This window comes from Cryptotermes secundus, unplaced genomic scaffold (assembly GCF_002891405.2).
Source record: "Cryptotermes secundus unplaced genomic scaffold, Csec_1.0 scaffold741, whole genome shotgun sequence".
NCBI classification, from domain to species: Eukaryota; Metazoa; Arthropoda; class Insecta; order Blattodea; family Kalotermitidae; genus Cryptotermes; species Cryptotermes secundus.
In genome coordinates this window covers 95,161-113,308 of record NW_019724599.1, presented here as the reverse complement: position 1 = coordinate 113,308, position 18,148 = coordinate 95,161, and the positions used below count along the sequence as shown (strand labels likewise).

General features: G+C 39.5%; 1 protein-coding gene across 2 annotated transcripts in view; it reads left to right on the top strand.

The window, feature by feature from the left end:
* Positions 1-5,098: 5,098 nt before the first annotated feature.
* Positions 5,099-18,148, top strand: part of LOC111862434 (phosphoglycerate kinase) — a gene marked incomplete in the record, with an annotated part of 26,805 nt that continues 13,755 nt past the window's right edge. The window contains 4 exon segments of one of the 2 annotated variants that reach the window (XM_033750658.1): positions 5,099-5,384; positions 5,790-5,993; positions 10,871-11,074; positions 16,716-16,860. In XM_033750658.1, the coding sequence (XP_033606549.1) occupies positions 5,323-5,384; positions 5,790-5,993; positions 10,871-11,074; positions 16,716-16,860 (615 nt within the window). 2 annotated transcript variants of the gene reach the window in all.

Here is an 18,148-nt window from a genome sequence, read left to right as displayed (position 1 = left end):
GCATCACCTGCGGAATTATTAGCAAATACATCATGCCAGTTCTGTATGATTCACCCTGTAGTTTTATGCTTAGATTTCATGCCTTGGTACAGGAGTCAAATGTAGGAACATTTCATTGTGACAAGATGTTTAAAATCCAGAAACTTTAGAATGTTAGAATTACAGAAAATCGGAGAGATGCATGTTACTAGATGCCGTCACAGGAAATGCATCCCCAGCAATGAACACATGTGTAACAATCAGGGGCGTTGTTGGAGGCATTGCTGCCACCACCTTTGCAACAGTCAGGAGTTACTGGAGGCAGCAATGCCTTGGTTGTCCAGTGTGGGGCTATATAAGGAAGCATGCCAGAACTAGTCAGGGAACCTATGATGATAGGGTGCCAAGAAACCAAATGAGAGGAGTCAAGCAGCTAATAGCAAATGGTAGTGAGTACTCATAATCACTTGTACATAAAAGGAACTAGTGCCAAATGAATCCATTTCCTAACCGAACCCCATGTGCAGTCTTTATCGTGTGCCACTAGTGTCAAGTGGGATTATGGATTGAAAGTGGAACCAGTGTAACAGCTGATCACCAACAGGATGGAACATCTGTAAAGGGACATGGACAGGCTTAGTACCAACCTAGAAAAGATGAAGTCTGACCAGGAACAAATGAAAACTGGCCACTGCAATTTCGCTTGTTTTCTATGGTCTAATAATTCTGAACATCCTTCATTGAACCATGGCTTATTCTTCTACCTAGACTCTCCTTGACAGAAATTTTTATATTCTCTCTAATAGTTTCCCAAACTTTATTAACTTCCACCTCATCAGTATCAGCATCATCTCCAGTATCAGTACTGCTTTCATGCAAAGTCTCATTCCCAGTCGTCCATTCTTAACAGAGCTAATGCCAGTGGGGCTCTCTCACTCAAGCTTCAAGTTAAATGAAGCATACAAGGTGTGGCAATAAAGAAACCGGATTCATGCTCTAACCCTTTATTAAAAAAAATCAGACAGTCGAAATGTTATCCCCTTCAATGTAGTCCCCTCCCCGATCCCTACACCGCTCCATGCGAATTTTCCACTGTTGGAAGCAGTGCTGCAGGTCATCTTGTGTTATGCTCTTCAAGAGTTGCGTCGCTTTTGCTTTCACTGCATCCACGGACTCGAACCTGGTCCCTTTCAGCGCAGACTTGATTTTTGGGAAGAGAAAAAAGTCGCACGGTGCTAGGTCCGGAGAATACGGTGGATGTTCCATCACTGGAATGTTGTTTTTTGCCAAATACCTCTTCACAGATAGCGCGTTGTGTGCTGGCGCGTTGTCGTGATGAAGAACCCATGAGGCATTCTTCCACATGTCTGGTCTCCTTCGTCGCACACGTTCACGGAGGTACGTCAAAACATTTTTATAATAAACCTGATTGACAGTCTGACCTTCAGGCACCCAATCAATGTAGATTACCCCCCGGATATCGAAAAAAACAATCATCATTGCTTTGAATTTGGACTTGCTCATGCGCGCTTTCTTCTTCCTAGGGGATTTGGGGCTCTTCCAATGCATGGATTGTCGCTTAGTCTCTGGATCATATTGAAGAATCCAAGTTTCGTCACACGTAATTACGTTTTGGAAGAAATCAGGATCATTTTCAATGTTTTCAAGAGTGTCAACACAGCAATTCACTCGATGTTCCTTTTGCTGGGGGGTAAGGATTTTTGGCACCACTTTAGCACACACCTTTTTCATGCCCAGATCGTCGTGCAAAATCTGTCTAACACTTTCCTTATTGATGTTCGTAAGTTCAGAAATTGCTCGAATGCTCAGTCGACGATCTCTTCGAACAATTCTAGCGACCTTCTCCACATTCTCTGGAGTTTTCGCAGTGGGAGGACGGCCCGATTTTGGATCGTTCCCGACGTTTTTCCTACCCTCCATAAACTTCTTAAACCACTCGAAAACTTGCGTGCGAGATAGACACTGATCACCATATACTTCTGTCAACAAATTGTAAGTTTCAGTGGCAGATTTTCCAAGTTTTGTGAGGAATTTGATGTTAGCACGTTGTTCTGCATTAGCACTCAGCATTATTCCGACGGAGCTCAGAAACACGATCCGCTTCTAACAATGGTCGCGGCCAGACTAACCGATGCACGTGAATGAAACTTTGTGTGACGGTAGAGGGAAGTCCAAGGGTCAATGCCCTACCCTCCTCTTCGTCAATGACGTGGCCGGAAATGAGTCATAAAAGTAATCCGGGTTCTTTATTGCCACACCTTGTATGAATAAGTTCTGTTTTCTGTTTCTTTCTTTCTTTCTTTCTTTCTTTCATCCTCATTGCCCTGAGCATCATCCCAAATAATTTATATGATAAACTCATCACAAGTGAAAATACACGTATATCTGACTGTGTGTTACAGTAAAGATAACTATTATTTTTGACATTGTCGTTTGTTCAGAGCTTTTTAAACAGAATATTATACAAACTGGACAGAAAACATGTAATGTAAATTTCCCTGCTCTGTACTGAAATCATGTGCACCAGTAGAAGGTAAAAATTGTTATAGTCAAAAACATGTTTATTGATAGAAGATAACAGATACAAATTATATACCCTAAAATTATCATGTTAATCTAGTTACACACCATGATAATCTGTGGAGCAGTTCTTTTTCTCATTGAAACAGAAATACTGAGCAAGTAATGGTTTTGGAGTCAAAGCTGCGTTGAATCTTCTTTGAGCATGCTGATCATGGTTTTCAATGGAGATAAGATGGTTTCCTTATCACATAGTACTTGTGTCTCCTCCATGCCTCTTGTTTTGTATGAGTGTGAAAGAAAAATATAGATTGAAAGTGTTTCTGAACAGGGTGGTGCTGACGAGATTGTCCCAGCCTAAGATGAAGTCAGATGAGGCTGGAGAACACTGTATGATGAGGAACTTCATACTTTGTACTCCCTGACGCCAAGACGAACCGATTGGCGGTAAACCGCCAGTCGTAAAGAAACTTTGACTTTGGATTCGTTCTGGGCGGTTATGAGTCAGGCGTAAGCCTGAGGAGTGAGTTCAGAAGAATTTTTAGTTCCAAGGTTCCAGAGTGATTGAAAAATAAATAACAAGGATACTTCATAGTGAGTTGATGTGCTAGTTCCTGTGTTGAGATCCGTTGCAAGGAAATGACTAGTGAAGACAGACACCAGTGCATGTGTAACGGTGAACAGGATATTGTGTAAAGCAGTGATAGCGCTGTATTTAAGTGTGATTAAGAGAACTTATAACCAAGGTGCTAATGAATCCAATCATCCAAACTAGAACCCATTATTTTTGACATGTGGCAATATGAACTATGAGTAGTGCTCAGAATAAGGCAAGATAGAGCCAACATTTCAGTATTTAGTTGCTAGCCTCTCTCCGCATGTGACAGGGTGGGATTTGTGGCAATGAAGCAGTTATCATCCCACCAATTCTTTATATTTATTTGTCATTAAGCCAGAAGGCCACGGGTTCAAGTCCCAATGAGGTTATTGGATTTTTTCAGTTGACCTAATCCTTCCGGCCGCACTAGGCACTGGGGTTTACTCAGCCTCTAACAAAAATGAGTTCCAGGAATTAATTAAATAATTTTCCTGGGAAGTGAAGCGCATAAGGCTGACAACCTTACCGCCATCTATGAGCCGATTGTCTAGATAATGTGGGACCCTTAACGTCTCACAACCCTATGGGTCTTCACGGCCTGTTACAGGGATAGCTTTACTTTTTACTTAAGGGCTGCAACAACAGACACATTTGAGGCTGCAGCACCAAGGAGCTGCCTTACCTCACTCCTACAATGAACTAAGGTGGAGCAGAAGTCTGCCATCATGTCTGTTCTGTTGTTCTTTTCATTGCACTCCAGAGGCCAACATACTGACCTGCATGTCTGATAAGCCTAAAGCACTATTATCACTTCGTGTTTAACATTTTATTTTGAGGACGTATGTAAATATGTTCAGACGTAAGCACAAAGTCTACAGACAAGAAGTCGTATGATACTGAATTCAAAGGGCCTGTCTATTAATAGCATATTCAAGCGAACTTTTTGTTCTTAGTGTTACAGTAGATATCTTCTGTTCTTATTCAGTTGCATGAAAACCATATCCAACCTTTAGCCTGCATTCATCATTTAAAGGTGGACTGATTGTTATAATCGTGTGTGTGTGTGTGTTCCTATCACAAATTAACGTGATTTGAAATGAACGCCATGTTATAGGCATGACAGATATACCAAGGCACAGATGCTTCATTACTCTGGGGTTTCTTATTGTGTATAACAGGCTATGGAGGCCCATAGTTTTGTGAGACATCGAGGCTCCACATTTTCTAGACAATTGGCTCACAGATGGCAATGAGGTTGTTAGCCTTATGCGCCGGCCACACTTTGTCCCAAGGAAGATTCCTGGTATTCATTTAAGCTAGAAGTTGAGTTGACCCTAGGGTCACAGTGCGGCTGGAAGGATTAAGTCAATTGAAAAATCAAATGACCTCATAAGGAATCAAACCCAAGACCTGCTGGCTTGTAGCATAGTTCCCCAACCAACTACTCTACCGAGCGCCCCTCTCTTATAATGATGTGACATGCCGCCTAAAAGTCGGAATATAGGAGTCAGAGCGGACATCCATTGCTAGACAACGGCTCTGTAGTCACGTTCACGCGACAACGCATACGTAGGCAGACCGTTACCACAGAAATGAAAACTAAAACTGTTCAAGGATGTGTCTGCTACCCCAGCCGCCTAGCAGGTATAGCAGCCGCCTTAGGTGTATATTTTTAAAGTAATAGAAACACATAGTAGCTTTGCCGCTCTTCAGATAATTATATTCAGGCTTCTCCCGAAGGCGCTGGTTCAGACATTCCGAATGGCACAGCCCGTCTGTTTGTTAATACCCAATTTTTTCCCAAACTAATCATCACTGCGCCAAATTCCCAAAGTTATATATCATAATTCCAGATGTGTGCGATAATATGAGCAGACTAACACGGGATATCAGGACTTCGACCTTTGTTGAAGCATCGCCCCTGACCTGGCACTTGACATATCTCATAGTACGGATGTTCTGAGGGAAATGCAAGTTGTTAATACTGGCAGTTACTATTGTATTTTACTGCTAGCATCGTGGTTTCTGTATGAATGTAATTGCTAAGCAAAATTTAAATAATTTTTTATACCGTTAAAAATTTACAAGTAATCGATGAAATGTTGTAACTTGTGGATGGTTTTTCGAAGGCTGAAGTGCGTGAAGTTGAGTGGCTGGTTAGATGTCTGAGATTTTTCTGGTTGCAAAGCCAAAAGAACCGCAATATGTCATTTAAAAAGTTGGTTATTGACAATCTGAATATTGTTCGCAAACGGATTCTGATGAGGTCAGTAACATAGCCTACTATAATTTCTGGTAAGGAGAAATTGTGTCATTTATATGGACTATTAATATATTTTCGGGGCACGCGATAGCGTAGTTGGTTGAGGGGCTATGCTACAAGCCGGAAGGTCGCGGGTTCAAGTCCCGATGAGGCCATCGGATTTTTTTCAGTTGACCTAATCCTTCCAGCCGCACTAGGCCCTGGGGTTTACTCAGCCTCTAACAGAAATGAGTACCAGGAATTAATTAAATAATTTTCCTGGGGAGTAAAGCGCGACCGGCGCGTAAGGCTGACAACTTTACCGCCATCTTTGAGCCGATTGTCTAGATAGTGTGGGACCCTCAACGTCTCACAGCCCTACTTTACTTACTTTTATTAATATATTCTCATGTCGACATCCATTTTCAGAGTGGATTTCAACGTGCCCGTAAAAGAAGGGTTCATTACAAACAACCACCGCATTAGGGCTACTCTCGACACCATAAAGTATGCCCTTGAAAAGGAGGCAAAATCCGTTGTTCTCATGTCTCACATGAGTCGCCCTGGTGGGCAGAGAAATTTAAAATACACATTGAAACCAGTAGCGGCTGAACTTCAGAAACTTTTGGACAGGTTTGTTTAACCTTATGACTTGCACTGGGCAAAGAAGTAGATATGAGTACATTGATGCATGCAAACATTTTGAATTTTGGAATTCGATTTTATTTACCTCAGATGCTGTCCATAATGCTACACGATCGCTCCAAAGTATTCATTATTAAGAAAGCCGTCTTCTGGGATTCCTACGCGGCGCCACATCCCAGAAGACGGCTTTCTTCATGGTCACCGCCGTGAAACCCTCAAATCTTACATATTCATTATTAGACATAAAAACAACTGTTATAACATTTATATACTGAGCATTTTCCCGGATGTTGTAGTTATCTGTTTCGTATGCGTACACGCATTTAATTTACGCGAATTCAACCACGTGTCCCCCCCCAAAAAAACAGAAGAATGGAAATCTAAACAGCGCCTGCGATTCCGCACCCCGCGCCACTCAGTGATAATTAGCATAATCATCAGAATCTCTAGGATGAATGGTGAGATTTGGGATTTACTTTGCTCCTTTCTTATTCTTTCATTCTTCCCTCTCTCTGCTTTTATGTAGATAAAAAAATTACCGTACGTTTAACTTGTATATAAAAAAAGGTAAAGTTGTCCCTTTGCTCAACAAATTAAGCACTACACCATGAAGGCGTATGGGGTAGTGGATATGTAGATCCACATTTTCTTCACCTCGGCAATAGCTGGAGGTGAGTGGTCAGCTTTATCTCCGGGGAAAGAGCCCCCGGTACCCATTGGATGAGAGGTTGTGTGGACCCAGAGTCAGTCTGGACGATTTGGAGAAGAGAAAATTCTTGACCCTACCGGGACTCAACTCCGACCCTATAGCCAGTCGCTATACTGACTACGTTACCCCGGCTCTTTAACTTGTGTGTGTCTATATATATATAAGGGAAATTCTGACTATGAAATTTTGGCTTTACTCCCCGCCTTTGGAATGTAACCACTGCGTAAGCTGAAACTCCACTGTAATTCTCAGAATAGGCAGCAATTGCCTCCTTAAACAGCATTAAATAGCGGGCCTTCGTACTGGATACGCAGTGTGCCTCCTGCACGTAGAATTGCATTATTAAATATTGCAGCAGAACCTATTGTCATTAGAGAAACTGAGTCACAGAATTTGTGAACAGCTCACGTAAAAATACATTCATGCAATTATAGATGCTCTGCGAGTGAACTGTGAAGGCAATTGATCAAAAGAAATATGTACAATATTTTTCTAATTACAAAGCAATATTTTTTATTTAAAGGAAAATGTACTTAAGGAACTACTACAGTAGGTACATCACCTAATTTTCATTCCTTTAACCTATTCCTGTTATGGTGGTTGGTTGTTTCTTTACAGAAACGAATAGGAAGTTTGGTGAATTGTCTTTTTCTCTTTCTACTTATGTGTTTGTGGGGTTGTCGATATTCTAAAAGACAACCACGTAAAACTATAACAAGTGTATATATTAAATTGTATCAATTGAATGTACAGAATATGTACAGAAGCTATGTGGAATGTCGATCTTCAAAAGTTGGCTGGCCCTGAAAAGGGCCGTTTGCGCTGGCAGAATTTGCTCCTTTGTAGTAGACAAATTCTTTACGGTCGTTCAGCCGGTTTGCCCCGCCGGTGGTTTGGTGCTGCTTGCGCCGGTAGGAACGATTTCGTGGGGAACTGGACAAGTTTGAAGGAAGCATGGGGCTGGGATCTCCAAGCCCAGTTGGAGCCACTTTACAGGGATCAACCTCCCGCGGTAGAACTGATACAGAGTGTTAAAATGTAGAGGGGTTGTCACCCGTAAAACATTCACCATTGGGCTTGGGCTGACTAACTCTTTAGACATGGAACATGTTACAAGATGCGCGAACTGCACTGTATCATTCAGGCTAGAGTTCAGACAGCTGCACGGGGAACTCCTAGTAACACTGACTTCTCAAAGCAACGGAACTTTTTTGACGAGCACCACTCTCTGAGAGACTCTATTGGCCGAGATGGGAGTTAGAAGCATTTCACAATTGAATGGTCAGTCTTGCCATTTTTCCGTCACGAAAAGAAGTGGTTGGTTATTTACAATAACTTTATCAAAGTGAATTCGTATTAGGCCTGTTTAAATCAAGTGCTATTGTGAACTTTAATTTTTCTTTATATATTGTATTGTGTACCGGAGTGGAGTACTGTGGACCATAAAATGAATACACTACCTGTCCTCAGCATTCATAAAGATGTAATTTAAGAAATACCTCAATTTAAAAAGCGAGTGATTGACCTATTTGCCATCCAGAAAGACAGAAGAGGAGAGTTCCTGTATAAATAAGATAATAATTTAATTTAAATGTTAAGTTATATTGTGTTTACACGCATGGAGCTCTGGACATAGTAGTAAAGTCTAAAATAACTTATTTTATTACTTATTGGGTTATATGTGCAAAATTAATCGAATTTCGATTTCCACTGATTAAAGTGACTAGCCCAGCACATAAGAAAGCTACGAGCCGCCACTGCTGTGATGTCACTTCACACTGAAGAATTTAGAACTGTGAATTCAACATTTAAACTGTTACTATAACATTCATTGGAGACCCATATGGGTCATGCTTAAATTGTTAAATGAATTACTGCTAGCAACAGAACTGACAAAATTCCTATCTGCAAAACAAACAAAGAAAGAAGTAAAATCTAATATTGCGTAGCCCGTTCAGATCGACAGTACAGTTCTATTTCTTACACCAAATGTTTTATTATTATTTGTTTATTGGTGTGCTTAAGTGATGTGTCTCAGCTGCATGGGTTGTGAGAGATGAATTGGAGAACACGTGGAAAATAAAGGCCCATTAAAGGCACTTTCCCACTCTTAGTGTTGAATTTCCTTCTGCAAGCACGTATAGCTTTGTTTCTATGTTATGGCCGTACCTTAGCCCAGACGATATTCTTTTTATAATTTCTTTTATTGTTAGTGGGGTGGGGCTAAGTCCCTTGTACTGCTGCCATTTCTGGCCTATTGTACCAGCCCCAGATGATAGGCGAGGGTGAATGTGGAGCAATTGGTGGAATGAAGATTGGCAGGGGAAACCGAAGTACTCGGAGAAAACCTNCCACTTTGTCCACCACAAATCTCACTTGACCAGACCCGGGATCGAACCCGGGCCGCCGTGGTGGGAAGCCAGCGACTAACCGCTTGAGCTATGGCGCGGCCTGAAGCCCAGACGTTTAGCCACCAGTCTGTCACCACGGCAGCCGAGATTTCAGCCCAGGGATTTGTGATTGGACAAAGTGGCACTGGATCAGGTTTTCTCTGAGTATTTCGGTTTTCCCCTGCCAATTCTTATTCCACCAAATGCTCCATACCCATCTATCATCCGGAGCTGGTACAATAGGCCGACGTACCAAGTGGACTCAGTCTCAACCCACATGACAATAATAAAAAAAAAGTTTTCCACAAGACGAAGATAGAAACAAGGAAAGAAGAACGATAAAGGAAGGAGAAAAGAGACGAGTGGAGAAGGAAGAACAAGAGGGAAGAAATAAAAATAATTATTTATATACTCTTTTTTTAATTTTCAAAATTTTCTATTTTACGTAGCTGTATTTTCTGAAACTTTACAGGCTCTGATGCACTTTTGTATACGAATTAAGAATTAGTCTACTTTTACGGGGCCTAAACTATCATAATCACCTTGACAGATAGCTGGCCACTGAATCTGTCATCAAACACACACAAAACAATACAGAGTGTCCAGATGAAAGGTATCCAAAGTAAAAAAAAGAAGTATATCTTGGAATTTAATTGTCATACACATATCCGGTTTATGTCATCGGAAGGAAAACTCTGAAAGTTTCCTTTAATGCCTGGCATACCCGCGAGCGCCAGCTGGTGAGCTTCAGCAAGCTCAGTAACACTGTCAACACCGCAGGAACAGTTTAAGTGAATGTTGTGGCTAGCAGAGTTGCAATTTCTTAGGGCTGTCCAGCGTCGGTTTAGATTGCAATATGAACGTCAACCTCCTACACGGAAAAAACATTTGTTTCTGGGACAACAAACTGCGGACTGCAAGAACCCTGTTGCGTTTAAAATCGATTGGTTACCATCTAACCGAAAACTATTGCTTTAACGTGCTTTAAGTTCCGTGATTTAGAACGCGGAAACGTATGTCATTCGCATTGTGCGCCACACACAGACTATAGCTATAGTAAGTCATTGACTGTATATGCTGAAGAAATCTAATGCACATTGTTCGTAGTTCAATGCTTATTACTAAATATTTTTTCTTTGGGATGATAAATACCAGAGTGTGAGGCCCACCTTACCTATACGAAGATTATAAATACGTTCAGCGTTACCGTAGCCGATTTAATGTAGTAGTGCACCCATTTACCGTTACATTTTGTCATTTACATTCTCTCAATCTTTGTAATAGATATATTTTAGACCGCTGGAAAGAAATTCGAAAAGTTTGTTGTGGTCGTTCCGATCGACCTGTACAACTAGTATCAACTGAAATATTTATGACTAATATAATGACTCTTGTGATAGCTCTAATCAGTGTTTCACAGAGTCCTTTATGTGACTACTCTGATACGAAAAATAATTTTGTTATCATATCTTAAATTGCTATTACATTAGCTATGATGAAATATAAGTTTTGAATGACCTTCCGAAGCTGAAGGTGACTTAATTTGGAGCGTTGTGTGGATGGTTTGAACTTAGTTTGCGAATTGTTGTGGTATTTCCATCATGGCATTAAACAAGTTGGCAATTGACAGCCTAGATCTTGCTGGTAAACGGATTTTGATGAGGTTAGTAACTAAATTTTGTATATTATACTTGACATTTCTGCATTCGCCATGAAGTTATGTGACATTTGGGTATACCCTTATTTTGATCTCTAATAATTTTCAGAGTGGATTTTAATGTCCCTTTAAAAGAAGGGGTGATCACCAATAATCAGCGCATCGTTGCTGCCCTCGATACCATTAAGTATGCTCTTGAAAAGGAAGCAAAATCCGTTGTTCTCATATCCCATCTTGGTCGTCCTGATGGTCTGAAGAATCAAAAGTACACTTTAAAACCAGTAGCAGCTGAACTGCAGAAACTCTTGGACAGGTTTGATTAGTGTCTTTAATTTATAATTTGCAATTCATATGTGGTACCCAGATTTTGCAATAAACGTTTGCCCATTGGATGGATGTATAAAGTAAAGTTGTCCATGTGCTTAACTAGTTAAGCACTACATCATGAAGGCACATGTGTGAGTGGATGTATAAGTCTACTTTTTCTTGATTTGGGCACTTGCTATAGGTACCCATTGGAAAGGAGGCTGGGTGTGTGGCAGAACCAGTCTGAATGACATGAAAAAAATTTTTACCCTACTGAGACTCTGACCCCTCTGTTGTCCAGCCTGTAGCCAGTTGCTATACCGACTTACGATGGCTCTTTTAGGATGATATACAGCACAGTCTTGGTAATCCGACATATATGAACCAAGGTACTGTTGGATTACTAGAAACATCTGATTACAGGAAAGAGTCAGAACAAATTTATTAAGTTGTACTGCACAACATAGAAGTTTTAGAATTGATTATAATTTAAGAGAATTTATCATCATTTATTTATTTTACACATGTGTACTGTGAATTTTTACCCATTAATTCAATATTTAGGGCTTCATTTCACTGCGTTTTACAAAAAAAAAAAGTGTCACTTGTTTTCTGTCTTTTGTTTCTAAGTAGTCTCTGCTAGAACTTCTTCTTGCAATCTTTTCACTGTGAGGATGTCTTTAGCTTGCACGTTTTCTTCGGCCAATTTATAACACTTGTTGAAGGCACCCATGGCGTGATCGTGTCACATTGTGCGGATAATCAGTGGAGTACTCGACTCTTGTTCATTCTCGCTGTTGTTGTCTTCTGGCACATTGTTGATTATCTCTTCATCTGTCATGGTTTGAAAATTTACCTCCTCACTTCCAGCTAGCCAATTATTAATTAATTAATTTTATTATCATTCATTGATCCATTCATGTACATAACCATTGGATATAGAAATTATCAGTAGATTACATTGATATATTACATAAGATTGTCTTAACATAAGGTAAATAACAATTAAAAAATATATTAGGAACTAATGGATGCAAACTAAAATACAAAGTTATAATTACTGGGGTACCCCAAGACCAAATTTATTATTCCTATCAAGATACTCTTCAACAGAATAAAATGCGTTTGCTGTAAGAAACTTTCTCAGTTTATGTTTAAATTTTTTAATGTCATGTGCAACTTGCTTGATATTGAGCAGTTGAGAGTAAAATAATGTAATACCAGAATAATAGACTCCTTTTTGGACTTTAGTTAGACTTGCTAAAGGAATGTGAATTTTTGATGGGTATTTATTTTATGCAATTCAATATTTATTGTGAATAAATCCTTTGTGCTTTACAACAAACATAAGAGTTGGAAAAATGTATTGGGAGTAAAGAGTTAAAATTCCAAGTTTACTAAACATTTCCTTACAGAAGTCCTTTGCTTTAGCTTTCATGATAATTCTTACAGTTAGTTTCTGGGTTGTGAAAATAGATTACTGTGTGGCAAATTACCCCAGAACATGATACCATAATTTAACACTGAATGAACATAACAGAAGTAGATGTGTTTTAGAATTTTCTATCCTAATACAGATCTGAGGGAACAAACTATGTAACCTAATGAATTTAACTATGAATTTATATAATTAATATGTTCTTTCCATGTCAGTTAAGATTCTATTATGATACCTAAAAATTTAATGGAATTAGTAAGAATTAATTTTATAATTATTGAATTCAGTGGTATCCAAAGTCCGATGACTAGTATTTGGAAAGAACTGCATAAAGTTAGTCTTGTCGTAATTTAATGGCATTCTATTTGTGTTAAACTACTTTTGTGTAATCTTCAGAACTACTTTAACATCTTGGTCCATCTTCACTGAAACAGAATTTGTATTATAAATCTAGTATCATCATCTGCAAAAGTATCGGTAAGGCTTTGCCTTTTATTAACTGAGCTAGATCATTTATATAAAATAAAAACAATAAGGGTCCAAGAATTGACCTCTGGGGAACTCCATGTTTAACTAATTCAAAGCTGAAACATAATTTGAAGCATACAACAACTTAATTGTTACTCTTTGATACCTAGCACTTAAATAAGATTAAATTAATTCACCAAATCTGCCTAAATGCTTATGTCAGCAATTGTTGGACCTGATGAACCTTTTCACACAGTTCGGCTATTGCTTCTTGGAGATCATAAGTTAGGGCTGTACCATCATTCTCCAGTTCATCTGGCCCTGGGAGTTCACTGCTACCAGAAGGTAATGGATGTGAAGGCCACAACTTTTTCCAAGAAGAAGTTATGGTTTTAGGAGGTACACTTTGCCATGCATATGCAAGATTGAAAACTATGTCTTTGAGTCTTGTTCGTTTCAGACATTGAATGATATCATTTTGGCTTATTACACTGCATAGAAGGGTCTTTATATAATGTAACTTCACAAACTGTATAACATTCTGATACACTGATTGTAGAAGTGGGGTGCAATTTGGCAATATGAACATTACCTCTATTACACCATCTCTGGTTTTTAACTGTTCTTCACTTAATTGGATGTCCAGGAGCATTGTCTGAAATTAATAATGCTTTAACTGGTAAATTTTCCTTTTTAAGAAATGTATTTACTTATGGCTCAAAACTTTCATGGAACTATTTAGTAAACACTTCTCATGTTACCCAGCCATGGCTTTGGCTTTGGTATATGACTGGAAGACTGGTTTTTAAATGCTTTCAGCTTTGCCTCCTTAGCAATCACCAGCATTTCAAATTTGTGGATGCCATTTGCATTTGAAGAAGGCATGAACATAATTCTGTCTTTGGGCATTTTTCACCCAGCTGCACTTTCTTCAGCTTGGTGGACAAAAGTTTTTGTGGGCAAGAGCCTCAAAAATAGACCACTTTTGTCTGCGTTATACACTTCACAAAAGATCAACAGCAGAGATGTCACAGAATATTTTCTTCTTCTAATTCCTTCTTAAATTTATTTAACCATCCATTTAACCATCATTGAAATCATCTTTTTTCATGATCAATTTGTAAAAATATTTTGCCTTCTCTGAATAATTTCCCCCAAAATAGGAGTGTGTCTATTACGTTCTTGCAAGAACCAAGTGTAAAGTGCATCTTCAACTTCAGGGTAATCACCAGATTTTAGATTCTGCCTGTCACTGGGGCCGCTGCCGGTATTTTTCACAAAACAATCTTCTCTGTATTTTTCTTGATATAGTATATTGTAGCATGCCCAACACCAAATTAATAAGTTTTTTGCCCATGTCAAGTTTCTTAATTATTTCTGCTTTAATGAGCTGGGCTAGCATAGTTGGTATAGCAACTGGCTACGGGATGGATGACTGAGGGGTCAGGGTTCGAGTACTGGTAGGTCAAGAATTTTCTCTTCTCCAAGTCATCCAGACGGGCTCTGGGGTCCACCCAACCTCCTATCCAATGGATACTGGTGGCCCTTTCCCAGGGGGTAAAGCCGCAGGGGCATGAAGCTGACTACCCACCTCCAACTAGTGTCGAGGTCAAGAAAATGTGGATCTGTACATCCACTCCCCACATGCCTTCATGGCGTAGCGCTTAATTAGTTAAGCACAGGGACTTTTATCACTTAAAGTTTTATGATTACATTTGTCAGAGCTGGACATCTTCAGCACACATTAAATCCACGGCTGCATGAAAAGTACTGTACAGGAATGTATAGTATTGAAGGACTGAAACACTGTGTACTTAGCAAGGTTCTAAATAAATCAGTTTGTCAAGTTCGGCTGAACATAAATCATCCTCTGCTGTACATAGAAACCTGCACAAGGTCTTGGATGCCCGTCTGGCACCTAATACTGGATTACTGGATGTGTCAGACTAGCGCACTGCCGGATTACTGAGATTGTATTGTATGTTAACCTGAACTATGTTACTTATACTGTTTCATTGACTTTGAAAAACCCCTCTTGTTTACTGTGTCAGTCAGTGATTTTCAGGAAGCTTAAACTATTAGGAAATTACATTATTTTTGTTGCTGTTTGCTTTAATATGCAGCAGAGACACATAACTGCACATTGAATTATTAATTATTAACTGACTGACTAACTAACTAACTAACTAACTAACTAACTCCATAGAACTGAGTCCTTCTTGAGAAGCTGCTAGTTGATAAGTTACTCAAGAATTTCCCAACATCTTATGAAACTTGAAGGTTCATTACTGAGTTCACAAGAGGCCTCCACTGGTCCATATCCTGAACTAGATCAATCCAGTCCATACCACCCCAGCCTGTCTCTCTAAGAACAATGTAATATATCCCTTCCCTTCCCTCCCCTCCCCTCTCCACCCCTCCATGCATGCTACATGTCTTGCCCATCGCACCCTCTTTTACACAAAATGTGGAATATGTTAATTGACGTGACAAATAGCACAACCAGACGCATATTACCATCTTAAGCCTGGGTAGGTGGCAGATTTGACTCACCATCAAGGATTCTCTTGACACCATTTTTGAAATGATCAAACAGTATTGGCTGCCAGAAATTAAAATGTAATATTCCTTGATGTAATTTTCTTTCATGAATAAGTTAAGTGTTTTTAATAAGAGTTACAGACATTTATAAAATTTTAAGGTTACGAGTTCAAGTCCCGATGAGGTCATTGGATTTTTTCAGTTGACCTAATCCTTCCAGCCGCACTAGGCCCTGGAGTTTACTCAGCCTCTAACAGAAATGAGTACCAGGAATTAATTAAATAATTTTCCTGGGGAGTAAAGCGCGGCCGGCGCGTAAGGCTGACAACCTTACCACCATCTTTGAGCTGATTGTCTAGATAGTGTGGGACCCTCAATGTCTCACAACCCTATGGGCCTTCACGACCTGGTACAGGGATAGATTTACTTTTTTACTTTAATTTTTTGAATATATATGCATCAAATAGTGTTCTGAAGCTTCAATACATTCACCATTTGTCATTCATCATGCTGCTCATTATTCCACAAACCTTTTGTTCTTTGTTTTGTATGTTGAGGTTTCGTGAATTTGGATGAATTTTCAGGCATATTGTTTGAGTACAGTAAGAGAGTGAAATACCATACAGCATTCTGTCAAACTTTAACCACATCCACTTGCTGCTTTTCAGTCTAGTTTCCTGTCTTAAGGGAAAGAGTATGAGACCACCATGCTGTCTGTATGTTTCCTTCCACAGCATTTGCACCAGTCGGCTGACTTTCACAAAACTTGTGAATGGTGTGCCATTCAGTATCACTTCAACTGTGTACATTTTAATTTCCTACAGTCTGTAATAACAGTATGGTGGATACACAAACCTCTGAGGTGGAAACAGCTTTAGCACCATTCAATATAGAGTCCTGAAATTATGTATGGCAATAAATCTTTAAAATGTATGCAACTATTATGAGCTCCCGATACTCTCCTGTAAGGGGAAGGTGGATATGCAGTGTCCCTGCTTCTGTTAATGTGAGCATAGATGGCACTTGTGTCTAGTGTCTTGGCAGTGATATTTTCTGTCCTTACCATATTGTCATGTCTTTGACTTTCTGAAATATGTCTCCTGTACCCCTGTCCTGAAGCATCCCGATTTCCAATTTGTTATTATAGATCTAGAACTAGAGGAGTAGATATTGGAAGTGTGCATCAGTCTTGTGTTGGTAGGGATGTGACATTCCTAAATGACTGTGTCGGACCAGAGGTGGAACAAACATGTGCAAATCCTAAGGAAGGTTCTGTGATTCTCCTTGAGAATTTACGTTTCCATGTGGAAGAGGAAGGAAAAGGTGTTGATGAGAAGGGCAACAAGGTAAGCAGTGATCTGGTCTGTCAACTCAAGGTATAAAAATATATCCATCATTTTTAAATTTGTTATCCATTTGTAGTCTCTTCCTCACTGATCCTTGCCAGTTCATCACACAGTTTGTCTTTTGTTATGTGCAGGATCACAGTGCTATTTCCATATGCTCATAATTATATCTTCAGTTAAAATATGCTAAAAAAAAGGTAAAGCTGTCCCTGTAACAAGCCATGGAGGCCCATAGGGTTGTGAGGTGTTGAGGGTCCCATATTTTCTAGACGGCNATTTGCTTTCCACATCGTAGTACAGCAGCCGTTCAAACCACTCTGGTCACGCCTGTTGCTATACGAACTTGAACCATCTCGAGCATCATTTGCTCTGCTTCAAGTCGCTACTGATGACGCTGGAATAGGTCAGTTGAAAAATATGAGGTGTTGAATTTGATAATATGACTGATATTTCTTTTGAGGTTTCTGTTCTTATTTAATAAATGTTATGTACCCTGTGTAATACTTTCATCAGACAAAAAGGAAATTCCAGTGCTTAAGTTAAGAACTTAACTGTGAATCATTACATTTAGTGAGGAGGAAAAGTTATGTTATTTAGTTTATTTTATTTACTGTGTTGATAGTAGCGAGTTGCCAACTGACCCACCCACTGACCAAGTCTGCATCCCTCTATGGCCATATATATTGTTCTGTTGACAATTTGCATAACTATGCAAAGTAATTTTGAGTCCAAGAGTAATTGTGTCACATTTTCTTTAATTGTAAAGGGTGATGATGTCACTTTTCCTGCACTTCTAGAGTAGGAAACACATTTCGCGAATGGTCTGCACATGCATGTAGACACACATCTGCAACTTGTATCATATTTTTAAAACACATACCAAATCAGCTAAGAGAGTGTTCACATATCCAAGAAACTGTGTGTCATCTGTAAAGAAATAATATGACACAGAATATTCTTTCCATTGACAGTATTGAAATCTCTAAACCAATGGCAATACTGCACACTTTGTTTATTGTCCATTTGTTCCTGTTCATTGTACACTTCTACTCTTGTTTGGCTGTAGTGAAAACTCTTCTTCAGAGCTTCGCGTGTGATGGTACACCTAACACCTCTCTTCTGTGCCATTCTATGGGCCAGCTGTTTAGGGCTTCATGCACATCTTGCACATTCTACTTTGCCAGCATTTTTGGCCAGCCTGAACTTTGGACATCTGCTGCAGAACTGGCTGGATGACCGAGGGGTCAGAGTTTAAGTCCCGATAAGGTCAAGAATTTTCTCTTCTCCA